Genomic DNA, 21,023 nt, shown 5'->3' with positions numbered 1-21,023 from the left:
TTTTTCACTGTTACAAGCCAATTTTCTGTCCACCTGATCACACCAACGAGCATCAACTGTTGGCTTATCGTATTTTGTGTACGGCACTTGCAATTCATGCTCGTAAACTTGACATGCTTAACACATTGAATTATGTTAATGAAGAGATTTATTGAATCTTGGTGTTAGCAGTGGAAATTACTTCTTAAAACACATTTTTAATTGTTTTAATGAGAATGTTAACGACTTGACTTGATCTAAACAATTTTATATGTAGTTTTCTAGTTTCGACAAATCCTAACAAGTTCTAAGTCTGATGTATTAAACACCTTGAAATAATGAGCACATAGACGACTATAATCATAGTCGATTCGCCACTTCAATTCGATACGCTTAAGCTTTAGTGTCTTGTAGAAAAATATGCTGTAAAAGCAATAATAAAGTAAACCATTTGAATTCAATTCTTTTCTACTCCATCTTTATTTTTCAAACTTTAGCCAATCTTTTTATTCAAAACCATTTCAAAACAACCGAAATATTTGGCTCAAGCCATTTTCAAGCACGTGCTCTTTAAATATACTACGAGTATATTCCAAAACTTTTAGTCGAGCCACTTGTAAGTCTGACTGTGTCCAATCATATATATAATATATATGCTAATGGATAAAACTCCAATTATTTTGACCAACATACTCGGAATTCGACGTTATTTTTTTATTAAACAATATTCTAAAATATTAATTCTCAAATTTCGATGAAGTGGTAACTAGTCGACATATCCACATTTTCATTAGAAACCTAAATATCAACTTTAGCTTAAGTTGACTCAAGCTTCATTAACATCTTGCAGCAGAAAGACTGGAAATGATCGAATTTTGGTAAACTGTAGCATTGTAAATTGATGATGAGATGTATTTCGAGCTTTCACAGGTGTCGATCGCACTACCTTTTCTATAATTCACCGTTACTTTTGTAATAATTTGTGATACCTCTACTCCAACAAAGCTATTTTTACAATCGATTTTTGGTTACTTTGTTCTTCAATAGGTCTCGCTGTCATGTCTGAATTGTCTCAATTATCTTTTAAAACAATAAATTTTTGATTCTTTATTATCTTCGAGTTTATTTCATCTTATATATTGTAGTTCAATAAAAAGTAACGATGAAGCTTTGAAATTTGCAACATATTTATGTTTCAATAATCATATGTATATACATATGCTATTCCGTTTTTTATCATTTGTATCGCCTTTTGTTCTCACTTTTATCTTTTGCAAGTTATATAGTCTTAAAAATGTTCTATGCGTGTGAAAATACTAAATATAAATACAAAAAATATTATATGTATATTTGTATACTTACCCTGAACAAAGTTTTCTATAAGGTTTGTAACACCCAAAAAAACAAATATACGAGTATATGGTATATAAATAATCAGCGTGACGAGCTGTATCGAATTAGTCATGTACGTCTGTCTTTTTGTCCGTCCATTTGTCTTTATATACACGCACCAGTCCATATATATTTCAAACCGCCGAAATTCAACCACTATACGATATAGCAGCCATAAATTTTTTTTTTGTTTAATAATTTATACAACATTTTCGAAATTTGGCATATATTATTGTCTAAGACAATGCTACAATCTCCGAGCAATTTATTCAGATCGTATACTTATTATAGCTGTCTTCAATACGCCAAGCGTTAGAGTTAGAGAGTCGAACAAACTATACGAGCTGTTCATACAGCACTTGTGGTGCAACCCTGCGCTAGCATGTCCTCTGACGCATGAACAATTGTGCTATGATTCTTTCTTGGTGGAGAAATTCTTTTTACCGTGTCAAAAAATGTAAAAAAAAAATTGTTCTAAAATAATAAAAAAAAAACTTGGTAGCCTTGAATATAGCGATTATACCAATTTAGTGAAGTATCTACCAACTGGATACCTTTGTTGTTGCTGTTACATGCAATTTTGTAACAAGTGAGCAGCGCGCAAAGATGGCGAGCAGGAAAATGGCGAATCGAAGACATCTTATGTACCCTTAGTTCGACTTAATGTTTGCTTATATCACACAAAGCGGCTAGCACAACGTTTTCCATTGTACTTGTATGTATGGTAAATCGTTGCTTAAAGAAATGCACCTGTGAGGGGTATTATTGCTTCAGTGCAACAGAAGTTAACGTGTTATCTTGTTTTAAATATAATATGCTATTCTTTATAATTTTAATGAATTCTTCATTTCGGAAAGACACTTTTAGAGCGCATTTAGATATTCATTATCATATAAAGTGATTCATTCGGATAAAAACTTGCCGAACATTCAAATCGTAAAAATTTCATGCGAAAAAGTTTCAGCACCATTTTTATTGCATCATCGCATAGTTTTTATACTCATTTCCAATGAAATTCAAATGAAACTCTTTCCTGATGTGCATTTGCAATTACATGCTATGAATTTACTTCCACCTTTCACATATACCATACACACATACTATATAGTATCTATAATTTCTCGTATAAATTTCTAATTTTTCCTATTTTTGTTTCTCTTTTCGTTGCAGATTTTATTCCGTTCTGGTGTTTTGAGCGAATTGGAAGCAAAACGTGATGAACTGCTGTCGGATCGCATCATACAGTTGCAGGCTTATTGCCGCGGCTATTTGGCACGTAAACAGGTGGCACGCCGACGCGTACAGGTGGGTGTGGTCGTTATGATGAAATTTAATTGTTAGATTTTACAGAAAAACACACTCACTCACTTCTGTATGTTGCAAATATTTACACACTTTATATTCGCCTTCAATTATTTTACAATGTTTTTTTTTAGAAAAAAAAAGTTTTCATCTGTTATTTGTTCTGCTGTTGGCAATATTTTCCAACATATTTGCATAATACAGGGTGCGCTATCTTTTATGTCATAATGTGAACGTAAATGTTTTGACATTTTCTAAGAGAGATCTTTTTGGATATTAAATATCAGTACAATTTTAATAATGAATCTTTCGACATGAAATAAAGCGCCGAAAAAGTTGCAAAGTCAAATTTTGACGAGTATGTATACCAATAATTTACTCTTGCGGCGGTAATAACCAAAGTTTCCATGTTTGCGGAAACACAAAATCAAATCGAGATTCATGAAATGTCATTGCATGACCAAAAAGTGACTATTGGGATCGGCGTTTATGCCAAAACTATCACTGGGTTATATTTATATTTCAAACTAGTCTATGAAGGTTGTTATGTCTGTTTGCAAATGCGTGCAAAATATTTTGACAAACAATGGTTTCATGGCGCGCTATGTTACAATGGAAAGTTTCTGTAACAAAAATTTCCTGAACGTCCGATGTCAAAAAGAGCTTGACGTACGCGCGTCACCCAAATCTGACAAGGGCGACTTCCTTTTATGCGGTTACTTGAAAAGCAACGTGTACGCTAACCATCTTTGGAATGTTTATGTGTTTAAACTAAATAAAGACGGTCTAAATCAACATTCGGGCTTCAATCGAAAAGTATAATGTATATCTAATTAATAATGAAAGCCGACATTAATCTGAAATAAATAAATTCTATATATTTTGAATTTAAATTAAATTGTAATTTCTGGCATTGGTTGTCTCCCTGTTTCCTTCAAGGCCAAATCAACAGCTCTCATGCCAATTTTTCCCTATAGGTTACCAAAGAATTTATGTGCTGTAATTATAAATATGAGAAAACAAAAATTTTGAACCTCTGCCACCTGTTACTCCTGTGGATGCTGCCCATTTTATCCAACCAAGTTTTGCTATATACTAAAGTTCCATTTTGTTTGGCTTTGTGATCGTTTTTTTTTTTCAATTCAACTTTTGTACAGTATACGAGGTGTGTTCAAAATATGTAGGGGATTTCTGTTTTTTGAATAATATATTTTTTTCTACATTAATGTTGTCGCCTTCAAAACAGTCTCCATTCGATATTATGCACTTATGCCAGCGGTTCTTCCAATCGTCTAAACACTTCACAATCTTAATTTTTGGGATAGCCTTTAGCTATTCTTAAACGATGCGCTTTCATATGCTTGTAAAACTACGATCCTTTAAGCTTCTCTTTATTTTTGAAAATAGAAAAAAGTCATACGGAGCCATGGCTGGCGAATATGAAGACTGGGGCCTTAGCGGCCCACGCCATACCGGCGAAAGTATCATTTTTAAATTCCCATTATTTTTTGGACACACCTCGTATTCTTACATTTGGTCCTTTTGTGTGTGTCTCTCAATTTTTGTCCATCCTTTTGGCTTCCTATTAATAACTACCCCATTTAGTTGTTGTTGCTTCAGGAGCATTAAGTTTATCCATAATAGTTTTTGGAAATGATAAATGATATTTATTTAACAAATATAAATCTTCCTGTGGTAATGCTATTATCAATCTTTTATCGATAAAACTTTTACAAAGAAAAACAACTTTGACAACTTATCGACTGAGTTGTCTCGAACTAGATGAACACGGGTATATACATACATACATTCAGGCATACCTTAATATGTACGTTATACAACGTTTCGGCCCTTCCTCCAAGCCTTATGTGCAATTTCTTGCATCCATGTAGTTGTTGCTGGCATTAATATTAATTAAAATGCATTCCGCGTTGCGCTGTTGCTTATTGATTTGTCGGCGATACTCGTGCGCATATGCAACAGCCACTTGTTAATATGGTACAACAGCAACAAATACTGTATGTTATAGGGAAAATATGTGCAACAAAAACAACAGTCATCAAACTAGTTAGTGATACTTGGCAGTTTGGTAGTTTGTTAGTTGTCAGCTTTGGCGAATATGTTGCTGACACTCTGTCATAAATCTAGCGATGTTCATGCCAAATGTATAGACATATACATACATACATACATACATGCTCGTAAATATACTTCCATAGCTACATTTCCTGTTTTAAAATATTTCCATTTCCACATTTTTATAGTTATGCATTTTATAATCGCTTTTCAATACTCTTGCGAATTTTTATAGTAATTTTTGCAATCTAAAAGCTTTTGAAATCACTTGCAATTTTATTGTTATTGTAATATTTCCATTATTATTAAGTACATTAATTTTCATGCATTTACGTTATTTTTGTTTGTGTTTTTTTTTACTATCCATCAGGAGTTGGCCGTACGTTGCATTCAACGTAACGTCAAAGCGTTTCTCGCAGTTCGTGATTGGCCCTGGTGGCGCCTGTTGGTGCGTGTTACGCCTCTGCTAAATGTCCACCGCACTGAGGAGCAATTGAAATCGGCGAATGAGGAACTGGCAATGCTGCGCGCCAAATTGGAGAAAATCGAAAACGATCGCAACGAATTGAAGACTGAAAATCAGAAATTGGAAGCGAAGGTGAGTGAAAAGAGTGTTCATTGTTTTCGATTAAGCGATGATAATATATTAAATATAGTTATTTATATAGTTACTTAAATTGGAGCAAACTGATTATGTAATAATTCCATTAGTATCGAATCTATATTCCCAAGACTCTTAATCTTGAAATATCGTTTTTTTTATAAACCGCTGATCTACCACCTGGGAAGCGTTCATATTGTAAAAATTTCGGGTTCATATATAGCCAGATATGTATATACTCGTATACTGTAGAGCTAGTAGTTCGAATGTCAGATGCAATAAAAAGAGTTGACCTCACAAATACCATGAATGTGTCAAATATTTTTAATTTATATTCATAGCAAAATTTAGTTCGATGCTATAGAGTTTGAGTCCAGATATTGTAGATCAGACTAGTTAACTTTCACTAGACCCTTTTGAGAGTTTATAAATTCAGATAGCGGCTTTAGGGGGAAATGCTGCAGTTTGGAAGTTGAAAGATTTTTTGTTTTTACTGTTAACAGTATTTTGAAGTTAACTGAAGCCGTAATTCTCATTTTGTGAAAGAACAATCACAGTTTCTCATCCAGTCTATGCAGAAGCAAGCAATAACTAAAATTAATATAGAAATAAATGTGAAGTTGCTATACGACTTTAATTTAGCTCTGTAACCACCTCAAATATGTTTATATAATATTATGTGTGTACCGTTTAAGTATGTAAAATATAATAAAATAAATGTTAAATCCCATGATCTTGGCGGCCATTTGACTGGGCCATTTTTTTAAATCAACGTGTCATCACACTTTGAACGCAATTTGTCCATGTTTAAACGTGAAACATAAGGTGGCGAACCGTCTTTTTGGAAATTTTGGATTTCATCAAATTCATGGGAAAAAATTCAATCAACATCGTGTAACGGTCGCATTTCCTGCCTCATTTCGAAACAAATAAGGCCTGATGGTGCCGCCTCCACACCAAATGGCCAATTTTTGGGGATGCCACTGCGTTTCCACACGAGGATTTGACTCACCGTAATAGCGACAATTTTGTTTGTTTACGAAGCCATTAAGCAAGAAATGGGGCTCATGATCGATGAACGTGAATTTGCGTAATACCATATTGCACAATTTTTAAGCTTTCAAGCACTTTTCCAAAATGAAGCGTGACCAGATGAAATGGCAACCTTACTGAATGCACTGACTAAATTTGACACAAAGCCGCAAACAAACATGGCCGCCACGAGCTATCAAAATCACGGCATCCCTATTGGTAGACGCTGTATGTTGGGAATGTAAGATACAAGTAAAAATGTAAATATTTCAAGGAATTCGGTCTGTGCTGTGAAAAATTTATCTGCATTTTCAGAGATCATCCCTTTGTAGTACGAGTATGCGCAAGCAATATATCGCGTAGAATCGCGTATTCGTCTTCGATACATTTAATGAGTACCGGCAATCGAGAAGAATATGATATCGGATCATTACCAAGAATCAATAGCCATGTTTTCTTTTTATAAGTTACAAAATATTCGGGTTTTTTTTACACAAATCGAAAAGATTAAAAAGAGATAAATGCCAGTACAATTTTTTTTTTATTACACCCTTGTTCTCATAATTTTATTTCTGCATATTTGCGTGCAGCTACTATATTCCGAGAGCAACAATTTGAGCACTCCTCAAATGCATATATACGCCAATTTAATTAATTTTAATTACTGTCGCTATAAATTCTTTTATTGAAGAATATATACATACATATATACACGAAAATGAAATAAAAATATTCATTTTAGCCACGCTATAATAACGAAATCATAAATATTGCTGAGCGTTTCATGGAACAATGCGCCAGTTAAAAAATATTATGCATTTGTCTGCATTTAAAAATATTTGCATTGAAAATATTTCTTTTTTGTTTTGTTATTTTGTTGCGATTTTTTTTCACAATATATTTTTACAATAATAAAACAAATATTTTTAGACTTTACATATCTTTGCACTTTCAGTTTTATTGCGACTGTGCTAAAATTCACGCAATACTTTAGATATTTTTTTTTGTTGTTATGCCAATGCAAATTCTTTTGTGCGCCTTTCACTTTAGGCCATGGCGTTCGCACTTTGTTATGGCGGCTAATCAAAACGAATAAAATATGTGCAGAAATAAATAAATTGCCAAATGAGAAATGTGCGAAATGAACTTGCGGGCATTTGCCACTCTGTTATGATTACAGTTACACGCAATTATATAAGTTTGCATTTTGTTTATTAATTCGCTTACAAAAATAATGCATTTTTGTGTTTCAAAAATTCCAGACACAGAAACAAAACAAAAAAAACAAACACAAATAAATATCCACCACAATATGTTTAATGTTTAGTGAATACACATATTTTATTATTTTTAATTTTTGGTTTACATTTGATAATTTTTATTATAAAACCCTGAACTATCTATACCTTAGATATAGTTTGACACACCCAGAAAGGAGCAGCTATTTATGTATGTATATAAATGATCAGTATGCTGAACTGAGTCAATTTAGCCATGTCTGTCTGTTTGTCTGTATATATGCAAACGAGTCCTTCAAATTTTTAGATATCGATCTGAAATGTTGCACATGTTCTTTTTTCCTGCTGCTCATTTGTGGGAACCGGCGTTATCTCGGATTACTAGAGCATATAGCTGACATACAAACTGAACGTTCAAAATTAAGTTCCTGTATGCAAAACTTTTCTATTTGACAAGATATCTTTACGAATTTCTGCATGGATTATGGTCCAAGGCAACTCTATAAACTTTTAACAAATATTTCTGATCCGACCACACTATAGCATATAGCTGCCATACTAACTGACCGATGAAAATTAAGCTTTTGTATGAAAAATTTTGTATTATAGCTTCGGCGTAATCGAAGTTAACATTTTTGCTGGTTTATATTTTCGTCAATGCTAAAATCAAAAAATTTCTCTCTAAATTTTTCAAAATTTCACAAAAATTATGTAACAACAGCTGCTCCCTGCTAATGTCAGCATCAATTAAGTTCAAATAGATTTTTTTTTTTTGGGAGACAAATTTTCCACTTAACCTTTTATTTTTTGTTGTTGTTAATTTTAGCAAAACAACGCAATAAATCAAATCGTTAAAAAATGTATACTGAATATTATTACTTGACACATACATTTGTATATATTAGAAAATCTGCATTTTAAGGTCTTAACACAAAATTGTGCGAACAACCATGAACTAATTTCGGACAAACACTAAATAACAATGCAGTAATATACATATATTTGTATGTATGTACATATTTATTGGGTTTTTAGACTTGAAAATGTTATTACTTAATAAATAAGTGAAAATGTAAATTTTTCGAATACGAAAACAATTAAAATATTGTTTTTAAAGTGTAAAAAAAAATATATAACATAATATAGCTTTTTAATAGCGTAGCATAGCACACGAATTTTCTTTATATCTAAGTAAACAGTGGCACCATCTGGTTTTTCATACCGGCATATTGATAATATAATAATACATCCAAACTAAATTATGGTTTCTACTAAAATTTAAAACTTGAAATAAAAATAATCTGACACTACATAGATCATACTAAACAGATCGTCGTTAAATAATGCAGTGCGTGAAGGCCAGTTTTATATTTGATGCCCTAAATCGAGACTGAGAATTTCAATGTAGAAATCTCAACTATATGTATAAACAGGAAATTCTACATTCATATATTAGTAAACCGAAGACCGTCCATAAATATTACTTGGGAATTCAATACTGCTCTGTAGAAATTGCTTTCTGAAGTTTTTTAAGCTGCTTACGGTTAACATTTGAAAGAATGGGAGTGGTGAATTAGAAATACAAGTAGAGCGATGACAAAATACTAATACTGCCCTGATAGTTACACTATTCGCTGAAAATATTTTAAATCATTTTGTCCAAGGGCTCTAAATTTTTTTTAAAAAGTATTAAATTAGCAAGGCTCTTCCCTTTGAATATCTTAACTACTATCATAACGTAAGAAACCAATGCTCACGGAAAAAATAAAAATAAAACACTACCATTATGACATTTTTCTGTATTTCCCATTCGCATTACGTTTATATCTAATTTTGTGTAGCTGTCGACAATTAAATAAGATCAAATAAGTTAGACGTCGACGGCCGGTAGCTGCCTAATCTAATGCGAATTTTTGCTGACGATAATATTCACAGAATTTTACGAACTTACATGAAATGCCAAAAATCGAACGAGTAAATCACTCGATCACATTTACTCGTACGCATTCGTTCGATGCTCTTTCGGTCAGCATTAGAAAGGCCAACTAAAAATACGCATCCGTAGACATGCCACAGTGACAGTACATATTTCAAATAGAATTCTGTTCAAGAATTAAAAAAAGGATGCGAAAGTATTTATGGCTCGTATTTATCGAATGAGTCAAACCGATCGCTGAGCATACGACACATATTGACGCAAAGCGCTTTTGTACTCTTAAATTCCCAAACAACTTGTTGGAAGATAGATAATGGGAAATCGGTGGTATGCGTATAAAAATTAAATAAAATGTAAGAAATTAAAAATAAACAATAAACGAAATTAAATATAGATTGAGAAAATGTCAATTAACTGTTTAAAAAAGTTTATTTTAGGTGTTTCAGCTGATTTTGGTTATTCAAGTATTTCTGAGCAATTTATTTGATAACTCATTATCTTATCATGTTTTTATCTTACACTATACCTTGCAAAAGCTAATCGTATTTTAAAAAAGGTAATAATGTGGAATATGCTCGTAATTTTTACTATAAATCTAAATATGTAGCTAGTCTTAAGGATCTATATTCAGAAAAAACGCGTTTATTTTTCTGATTTTTCTTTTGATGAGGCATTTTATTTAATAAATAAATAACATAAAGGTAAATTTACATAATGAAATTTACTTTATTAATTGAAAAATTTGGTAATGCCGTAGCCGATCTCCCGAAGGATCTCCGAAAAAAACTCTCTGGCGGTGAAGATGATTAGTCTGTTTAAAATTATTGCAAATCTAAAAACCAAAAAAATTATTACTATAAATGAGTAAAGGTAATAATGGAAGGACTTGTCAAAATTTTGATATTTGATAAATGGCGCTTTCCCAAAAAAGTAATTTTTGGGACAAAATTTATACTTTGCTTAAAAAATCGAAATTGTTATCAAAAATCTTATTTTTCGATTATTATCTTACAAATATATCTAAAAGGCCGTATCAAGTCTGGTACAGCCGTTTCGAAGAGTCTTCCTCACCGATTCTGAAAACACCGTTTCGAGAAAAACACGTTTAAAGTTTTGGGAGCTTACTCGTAATACTCTATGTCAAAGTTCATACAAATAAGCTCATATTTTTGAAACTATTTGCCCGATTAACTTAAAATTTCAGAGAATATTCTTAAATATGCTTGTATGTATGTTTATTCGATATATATTCAAACAAAAAACAAATCGATTTTGTTTTGAAATTTATAAGTGGATATAACCCCTTAACTCAAGCTCTACCGGCATATAGCCAACGATTGTTTTTGTAATATTGCTTTTATTTTGAAATTTTGCAGCTGCTACTTTATCACAACAAATAGTCTTCCACTCGCATAGATCATTAATGAATAACAATTTAAAAAGCTACAAAAAAAAAAATAATTATAATTATTATACGCTAACAACAATTACGCGGGTTGCCTGAAACATATTATAATGTGCATTTGTTTATGTTCTCATTTTCAATGAGTCGATGGTCATTATCCATACATTCCCTTCGCATTATTTTCGCAAGATAGACAAATTTCATTGTTAATTTTATCAGAGAACGTAGACTTATAAAGAAGGTACATGGTGTGCCGATTGTCAAGATTTCACCATAAAAAATTGTTATTCTCTGATTTCATTTATACTGTAAGACACAAAAATGGGCGTTTTTATACCTTGCTTTGTCTTCTACTTCTCTCGTCCTTACATCCTAAAGATATTGTTCATATCGACCATGCGTTTCAAACTGGGAATGCTTCCGTTTGCTTCTGAATTTATTAAGATTTTTTTCATTTCGCCAATCCTGTTACTTCATACAAATCTAAATGGTGGAAGCATTATTTTTTCACTCAACTTTTTATACGCTTTAGTTAAAGATGAATAAATAAGAGTCAGGGTTTTTATAGTAATAATACTTTTTACACTGAATACATTCGAACGCTTTATGCTCCCAATGCTCCAAAATTGTGAATACTCGTATAAGTAAATATCTTAATCGACTCTCTTTCATACTTCTGTCTAACTTTAAGCATTAATGACATTTTAATGGCAATAATTATAAGATATTCAATGAAATATTAAAAATAATTGAAGTGTAAGATTTCTTTCTATTTTCGAAAAAAAAGCTTATTGAAACTTTCTTGAAAGTACTTTCATTGCCATGTTGCCACCCATTACGTTACATTCAGTTTTTGTCACCCTGTATCCAATTAAAGTTTACATCCATTCACATTTCTTCTTAATTAAGCCTCTTTCTGTTTATCCAAGAAATTTACAGAGGAATTTGATTGTTTGCAAAGTTTGCTTTGTGTGTGTTTTTTTTTTAGTTTACATTAGTGTGGCGTTTCACTTAGCACGGATATCATAAATTAATGTAGTTTTCTATTTACGAAAAAAAGAAGAAAAATCATTTTACTTTCAACATGTTTACACTTTTACATTTCATATTGACCATTACAATATGTTTTTGTGTGCCTCTTCTGCGCATTTCGTAACCGTTGGGTAAATACATTTACATTTTTACACACAGAAGCGTATGTTACCGGAAAAGTATATTTTTGTAAGCTAAACTTATACATTTGCAGGATGATAACTCCTCAGAATTGGTCGCTGTCGAAAAGAAAGCGGTCTTGCATTCACCTCTGACAATCCTGATAGGTGCAGATGATTGACAACAAATAAGTTAGAAAGTTAGTTAAGTTGCCACTTGTTTAAAAACGTTAAGTCAACGAAAAAAAATATATACATATGTAATGAAAAACATTACTAAAAGATTTAAAACAGCTTCTAATTAAAAATATTTTAGAATGGGGTTGCCACCTTTTATTTTATTTATTAAAATCAAATAATTCAAAAAATCACTTTGGGAATAAAAAAAACAAGAAAATGAGTACAACTTCCATACTTTAGACATTAAAAAAACTAGCTTTAACAAATTAATCAAAATAAATTTTTGACATTATAAAATAGGCACATTGTACTCATTTTCTCGGTTTTTTATTCCCGCAATAATTTTATGAACTATTTTAATTTAATGTAAAAAAAAGAAGGCAACCCCTTTAAAAAATTTTTATTAGAAGTTGTTTTAAATTTTACAGATGTATATATATTTTTTTTTTTTACTTTAACGTTTTTAAACAAGTGGCAACTTAAGTAACTTTCTAACTAATTCGTTTTCAATCATCTGCACATGGCAGAATTGTCAGAGATGAATGCATGACCCCTCCTTTTTTAAATGAATATTAGCGATCAGCTTGTTCCTTACCAAAATAATATAGTGTTGTGTAACATTTCGTATACAATGAAATACAATATATTTATATTTATTTATGCATTCTTATGTGCAAATATTTATACATTTCTGCCACTTATACAATATATGAATGTATTACAATTTATATATTTGCCTTTTTAATTCTAAAAATAGACCACGCTCGACATATCGTATTGCCTTGAGTGTTTTCTGTTTCAGACCCAAGAAGATCAGCAAGCAGCTGTTTTCTGTTGTTGTTTTTTTCGGCCTGTATGTAAAAATGCATACATAATATTTTCATGTTGTCTGTGGTAATTCCACAATCGAAAAATCAAGTCAGTTAGCTTTAGATATACTTGTACATATGATATATATACATATATGTCTGCATACGTTATGGTATTTGTAGTTATAAATTATTACGAATTACACTGAATTTAATATTTTCCTTTCCTCGTTTGTGTTTTCATTATATTAGTACCATATACTGAGCGCTTATTTTTTGTCTTTTATGTGGGATTATAATGCATTGGCAATTCGATTTTGGATCAATGTCACATAATTTTTATACAAATAGTATATGTACCTATTGTGGGCATATTCTTTCATAGAAGAGAGTCCTGCTATCAATATGAGAGATATAGTTTGATCTTTATAGATTTTGGAAGACTTAAGTGAACACTTCAATACTGCGTTCATAAAAGACTGTATCACTTCAGTCTTTTTATTTTCTCCGAATTGTGTCCTTGAAATTGTCTGCAATAACGTATGCGAGTGCCAGTTTTTGTTCGATCAAGTAATCTGATAAGCTTGATTTTCTTATTTATGATGAGATGATGATCACTTACTCTTTTATGTAAGACGTTTGAACTTGACGGTGTAGACCCCAATAATATGAATGGCAAATCTTTACATTCATCTTATCTCTAGCGTTAACTGACTTTTCTATTTTCAATCGATTTCCTTTAATCAACTTTCCACATTACCCACTCACTTGCTTGGGATTCTAATGCCGCTAAAGTAATAAACATTTTACGCACTCTGCAAAATAAACAAACATTTCAACACAAAAACAAAGAAGACAAAAAAACACAAAATAAAAATTGTTCGCAAATCAAACAACTTTTTGCCTGACGCACTTTCGCAATTAAGTAGTCACATACAAGCGTATATGCTCAACTAAGTAGCCACGCACCGGGTCTGCTCAATCTCAGGCGCGATGTGGCGAGCATTTGGCAAAAGTTTTGAAGATCAAAATTTATTAATGTAATAAACCAGTAGACGTGTGCAAACGCATAAAGACACATTTAAAAATTTTTTTTTTTAAAATCGGTGCTATTGGGACAACCAAATAAACAAATTGAGTGGCAGATTAGACAGATGAAAAAAAATTAAGAAAAAATTTAAATGCAATTTGCGGTATAACTGTGTAGAAGATACATTTAGCAATAATTATGATTGCGCGCAAAGTAAAACAAAGCCCCCGGAATAGTAGCGAATTAGTGCGAAAATCGGTAAAATGACCGCTGCACGCTGCAGGCGCACGCAAGTTGCTTGGCCCAGCGACCTAGTAAATCGATTATTTGATAATTCGCCACGAGAAACATAGATCACCAGACGCTTTGAATGCTTCAAGCGAATACGTTTGCGGCATCTGCGTTTTGTGCGTCAAATTGTTGCCGCGGGCAAAACAACTAGTTGGATGGTATTTACGTTCGTCAGCGCTCAGCAGCAACAACAGCGACAGGAAGTAGGCTATGGAAAGCACAGCATTCGCATAATATGCTTAATTTCTCTGCGTTTTTTTTTTGTTTGCTTACTTTTGTCGAATTTATTTTCGCAAAGCTTTGGCACACTCACTAACCGTTAATTCGGTTGCGTTATTTTTCGACCGCGATCTCTAGTCTATTGCGTATACCACATTAGTGACGGATATGTTCTGCCAAGCAACTGGCTATGTACCGGCCAGCGTTTAGCGAGAATCCAATTGCCTGCTAAATAATCACTGAGCGTTTTAGTGTTCTGTGCTATTCCTAGCGCATGAAAAGTGATCACCAGCGTCCGTCCATTAGCCAGTCGCCAAGTCAGTCAGTACCGAGTAGCAGTGGCGAACCGAACGCGCAGTGAACCGCTGAGTGCTTGAAATTTTGCAATCAATTTGGCAGTCGCTTTCTGTAATTTACGAAAATAGCTAATGGTTCGCGCTAAACTGACAACTAGAACATCCGTTCGCAAGAAAACGGTCGCGCGGCCCGTGTTACTCGGAAATAAATGAAAAGTAGCGCTGTACACGGAAATCGGATATTTTTATAAGATAAATTTGGAAAAAGCCTTGTAAAAGTGTGACATATTTATTAAATTGAATTGAATAAAAGTGCGAAGAGTTCTTAGTGTATTTTCATACATAAAACAGAAACCAAGCGAATGATAAATCTTTTAATTAAGTAAAAATTAGACACCTACCAACGAAAATAAAGTTGCCAAGTTGACAAAGATGAATTTTAAAATCTACTGCAAAAAATTTGTTGTTTTTTTATGTACTACATGTATACGATTTTAATATGTACATAGCATACATATAGTATTATGTGTTGTAATATATAATATGATACAACATAAAAGAAAATCAGTTTAGAAATAATATAAATTTATTTTAGGGTAAATTAACAGAAAGTAGATGAAAAACGAAGAAAAACCGAAAATTCAAGAAATTAAGTACAGTAGAATGTAAAAAATAAAATAATTTTGTAATAAATTAGTCAAATATGCTTAAAAAATTTTAATTAAAAAAAATAAAAATAAACAAAAAAGTGAAAATAAAATGTTAATAATATAATAAAATAAGTTTTAAAAATTCAAATGGAAAAAGGACAAAAATAAAATAATATAACAAAAAAATATATATATAAATAAAAAAAATATATATAATTACAAAAAAAATTAAAATAGGAAGTATAAAGAGAAAAAAACGTAATGTAAATGAAAAAATAATTTATACATATATATAAAAAATAGCAAATAAAAATAAAATAGATAAACAAAAATAATTTTTTTTTTAAATAGAACTGAAAATTCAATTCAACAATTAAATAAAATACTACACAATACCAACTAATAAAAAGTAAAATGGAATAAAATAAATAATAAAAATAAATACCATTATAGAAAAGAATATTTATAAAAAATTAATTAAAACCTATAAAATGTAAAATAAAAATAATTGATATAATTTGAGAAATAATTTTTATTAATTATAAATTAAATAATTGCCATTTAAATAATATTTTATACCTATAATTAACACTCATAAAAAAAAATTTAACTAATTAATAGGATAATGTATATATAATAAGATAGAAAAATAATAAATTATAAAAGAATATAAAACAACTTAAAAATAGATAAATTGACTTTTAACTAAAATTTTTAAGTTTTAAAATATTATATTTATAAATATTTGAAAGAAAATTAATTATTTGGGTTTCTTAAACAAATAAGTGAAGTATAATATTAACATAATTCAAAACTACATTCTAGCACAATATAAAAACAATAAACGAAAATAATAACAATTTAATTTAAAATCAAGTTTAAATAAAATCATTTAATTTCATAAAAATATCATATAAAAAACACAAAATAAAATAAAATAAATGACAAAAAATATTTCGCCTGGTCAAAATTTTTGCAAAAAGTTTCCGAAAAAATTTTAACTGTGAAAGTAAATCGCCAATTCATTAAAACTGTGATTAATCAAAATTATTTGTTTCAAATATTCGAAAGCAGCAGATTATACAAAATTTTCCAAAAACAATAAAACTTTTTGGGTGCGCAAGTTTTTTGCTAAAAATAAAACTTTAAATTAATATTTTTTTAATAATAAATACATATGTATAAAAATACCCTAAATTAACCGATTCGCCTTACAAGAAAATACAACGAAACCAACGAAATTGAAAACTCACAAACGAACCAAATAAATTCGCCAACGACAAAGGCTTCACATACCAGCTACACAAAAAGATTGCATACTCAAACAGTTTAAAAAAGTAGTCAAAAGAATTCTGATCAACTGAATATTAGCAGAACATCCCTCATCACTCATCATCACAAAAAGTCGTAGCAGTCTTTATTCCACCTATCCAGAGTGAATGCCTTAACCCTTTGTTGCATTGATTATTATTTTTTTTTTATAAAATCCTTTGTATGCCGTTAATTCGTAATGAGCACATCACAGCATGCCACACATCACTAATTTACAAACAAATCTAACCTCAACAAATTCGACGCCCAACAAAATGGCGCCATTACAGCCAGCGCTTGATTTGGTTGCGGAAAGCGCAAACAAAGGCAATAGCGATAATAAAGTGGCTGGAGATAACCACGCTAAACCAAACAGCTCATCCTCAACAGAAACACTGACAAATTCTAAAGTTACTACAGTCGAAAAGAACGCAAATGGTATAAAAGTTGATATCATCAAGAGAAGCGTCGATCGTACTGGCTCAACAGCGAAGCTTCAATCACCGCAAGTATCCACTGTTAATCAAGAAGAAGCAGCACAATCCACCGGCATTGCTGTCAAGTCAACCAAAACTGCCGCAACTAAAACAATAAGCAAGAGCAAGCTTATTACGAATCCCGGTATAATCAATGGCAGCATTACGCAATTAAAAAAGACGACGAAAGTCCCTACCATAACAGATACACATACTAGCGAGGAGTTGACAAAAACGCATACTGCTACTCTTACAACTCAGTTACAAAGTCATAAAAATACTAAATCAACGACCACACATAAAACACAATTAAATGGCAACACTGTCACACACACAACAACTTCGACTAGCACGCAATCAGAGTCCGTGTCTAAATCCCAAATTCCTCAACCGCCTATAGTAAATGTCAAAACAAAACAAAACTCACCATGCAATATACAAATTGCCAGTGAGAAGTCCTTAGATAATTCTAAATTTTTAGAGCGTGTCCTTGAAGCTATGCGCAGTTCTAAACCGCAAAGTTCAACCGGTCTTCTAAAACCTAGCACCTTTGTATTGTCGTCCAAAACAAACACGAATACAGCCAACTCAAGCGTCACCAATGGTCCTCTATCACCACCGCCACCCATTAATGGCGGAGATCACCCTCATCCACTAAGTAAAGGCGGCGGCAGCACCTCCTCGATGTCCTCCAACACCTCGGTTAGTACCAATGCTTCCTCACGCCCACCCGTACCGCCACAAGCTCAGCAACAACGTGCACGCAAACAAGTAGAATTGTTGTCGAATCAACGGGAACGCGTTGGCAGCAGCAACGTCACCAATTCCACGACCTCGATAACATGTAGTTCACGGCGTACGCAACACAGTTACGATTCGGAAGATGGTCTCATATTAAATGATGCCAAAAGTCAATCCTCTTACCAATACCGACTTGCCAAATCCTTAGCTAACGCTGCCTCCTCCATCAACTCTACCAGCAATACCTATTCAAGCAAGTCTTCCCTCAGTAATGGTTATGGTAGTAACGGTGTTTCATCGTCTGTTTCGTCGGCGTCGTCGTTATCTTCAAGAACTAGCGGTAATAGTAATACCTCGACTTCTGCCAACGAAACAGCCGTTGAGGTATCATTGAAACTACCTCTTCCCAAACCAGATTTCCTCTCAACAACCGGTTCGAGTGGAAATGCTATACGTAGTAGCGGATCAGAGCGTTTACGCATGCTCTCGCAACGTTCACCCAGTCCGGCTTTGTCGACATCCTCACGTTGTTCATCACTCAGCACATCGTATGCAACTAGCATGACAAATGGTCGCTCTACATCATCACGTCTTACGACACCACCAAGACGCGTCTTTCCACAAACATACACACGTGGTGATCCGCTCGATGTCTATCAAATGCATAATCTTGAACCATCTCCAGTGGTCTTCGATGCAAATCTCTCTTTCGTCTTGGGTTGTAAGAAGCAACCGGTGCATCAAACGCTTCGTCCATCCCCTTCATATGAGGATCCACGTACCACCTCAGCATATCTTTCGGAGAAGATACAGAACTTTTTGCGTCGCACCGATCATGTGCAAGAAGAATGGACAGCGTTGGGCAGACGTACGCGTCGTGTAGCCTCGGTGGGTCCTACAGGCAGTGTTTGCGGTAGTTTGGATAGTGGTCGCACCACACCAACCAATTCGGCTTATGATGATTTCGATACAATTAGTTTGATTGAGCGTCAACGGGAACGTAATAGTATGGAGCGCAGCTCATCGGTTGGACGTACTCGTTCTTCGCAAAATATTCTCACCAAGGCATTTCAACTGAGCAAAACACTGCCACACACGCCGACTTCGCGCTCAAATTCGGTCGCACGCGAACTATCGGTCGCCGATGATGATGATGATGATCGCACCATACAAGAGGAAGACGATAATAATTTCGATGAGGTAGGAAAAGTGTTCTAGATCGAAAGTGTGCGGATGAGTTCAATGAAAAAAATATCTCTTTATGCTAATAAGTAATGTATTTTTATTCTAAAAATATTTAAAGAATATAAATGACTACATTTCTTTGTAGAGCTTTAAGGTTTAACTTTTCTATCTTACCCATCTTACTCTCAGTTATCTTCTGGTCTCTAGCCATTGCGTTTTAGTGCTATGCTCATCGAATAAGTGTCCGAAATATTGTTTTCTTTACGATTTCTCTATTAAAAACATGTTATGTGTTTTTTTCTGATCACATTAGTGCTCAAAGTCTAGCTTAGAATCGAATCAGTTAACGTTCCGGCAAAATAAGGAATATTATTGTGGTAAAGAAACTCGGTGTTTATGATTTGTGTTCAGTACTAAACACCAATTGCCTACAAACTCCAGTTTGTGACGTAGAGTTAATAATAACATTGTAAGGAATTTGGCGTTAACATAATCTATGTTATAAAGCGCATATTAAATGAGAACGTTCAGTAGCACTTCATTTAAGAAACTGATTTTTCGAAAACATATACCATATACAAAATAAATATCCAATATTACTAAATTATTGCATTTTTAAAGAACTTTAAGAATTATTCATTGTCAATGTCTTAATTTAGATGAGATTCTTTATTTTCCATTGTTAGATCTAAGATATATGTTTGCTTTTCCTATTTATCGGTCTAGGTCATATATATTGATATGAATATAAATTCCACAATTTTATTCGATATATACATATGTATAGACGCACATCTACATATCATTTTTTTGTTTGCTATATTAAATTTTTAATGCGGACGTAATCATTGGACGCTAAATTGTTATGGAGTATATTATAGAAATGTGTATTAGGGTGTTTCTTAATTCCGAATCTTTTTTCGACTGACTATTTATTAATATTTGTACATAAAAGCTTTTCATTAGAAACGATATAGCTTTTCTTTCAAATTTAAAAAAGTTGAAAATTGCACATACATATTCTTGATTCTAGTCCTTGAGTCTACATATGCTCCATTTTGATTTTTAAGCAGTTTCTTAACTCATCATCAAAATAAATCCTTGTTTTGACGAAGTTTTTGTTAATGTTCATATTGTTGTGGTGAAAATACAGAATTCAACTAGATGTAAAAGTTTTTTTTTTACTTCTGTCGTTGTTGAACGGCATAAAATCAGATCTTATGCAGGAGATGTTCACGCTGATATTCTTTTCATTAAACTAAACAAATTAGCGATTTCCTATTACTTTATGACTGTGTCAGCAATCAAACGTATCGTATCTCACCCTAATGCACATATGTACATCTCTGCGTACCTAACAGCAAATCAAACATTCGTTGGCTATACGATTGCCAATTTTGTGGGCTGTTTTGTCACCATCGTTTCCACTGTTAGTATGTTTCATGAAATCTACAAAACAAAAATAAAATAATTTTGAATGCCTGCCATGCCAATCATAAAATTTCCAAAATATTTTTTTTTCCTTTTCTTTCTACGATCAAAAATCAAGTGGATAATGAAACTATTTTTCATTTGTTCATAGTCTTTGAATTTCCCAAAAGCAATATGAGTACTTAAAATTGTTGTTGTTCTTGTTTTCAATGACTGGTTTTTGACATTGACAATCGCGTCAACAAAGTTGCGTCAAAGTGTACATATGTATGTGTTTAAATGTGTCCATGCA

The 21,023-nt window shown here is 32.4% G+C and overlaps 1 protein-coding gene and 1 long non-coding RNA gene across 18 annotated transcripts in view; one reads left to right on the top strand and one right to left on the bottom strand.

Annotated features, from left to right (window-relative positions):
* Positions 1-21,023, top strand: part of Mhcl (Myosin heavy chain-like) — a 129,157-nt gene that overhangs the window by 91,945 nt on the left and 16,189 nt on the right. For 8 of the 16 annotated variants that reach the window (XM_070109719.1, XM_070109712.1, XM_070109713.1 and 5 more), the window contains 2 exons: positions 2,542-2,676; positions 5,120-5,347. In XM_070109719.1, coding sequence (XP_069965820.1) covers positions 2,542-2,676; positions 5,120-5,347 — 363 coding nt within the window. Of the gene's footprint in view, positions 1-2,541; positions 2,677-5,119; positions 5,348-14,983; positions 15,216-16,661; positions 16,703-16,725; positions 19,316-21,023 lie in introns of those variants that run through there. The other 8 variants (XM_070109742.1, XM_070109730.1, XM_070109739.1 and 5 more) reach the window with 8 other exon arrangements.
* LOC138857351 (uncharacterized) lies at positions 12,920-13,807 on the bottom strand. 2 transcript variants are annotated; one of them, XR_011396423.1, is made up of 2 exons: positions 13,566-13,807; positions 12,920-13,498 (listed from the first exon to the last, which is right to left on the bottom strand). It is a non-coding gene; the product is annotated as an uncharacterized lncRNA (long non-coding RNA). The 2 variants fall into 2 exon arrangements; XR_011396424.1 differs by having other exon boundaries at positions 12,920-13,495.

The sequence above is a fragment of the Bactrocera oleae genome, chromosome 2 (assembly GCF_042242935.1).
Source record: "Bactrocera oleae isolate idBacOlea1 chromosome 2, idBacOlea1, whole genome shotgun sequence".
Lineage (NCBI taxonomy): Eukaryota > Metazoa > Arthropoda > Insecta > Diptera > Tephritidae > Bactrocera > Bactrocera oleae.
This window is presented reverse-complemented; position numbering and strand designations above follow the sequence as displayed.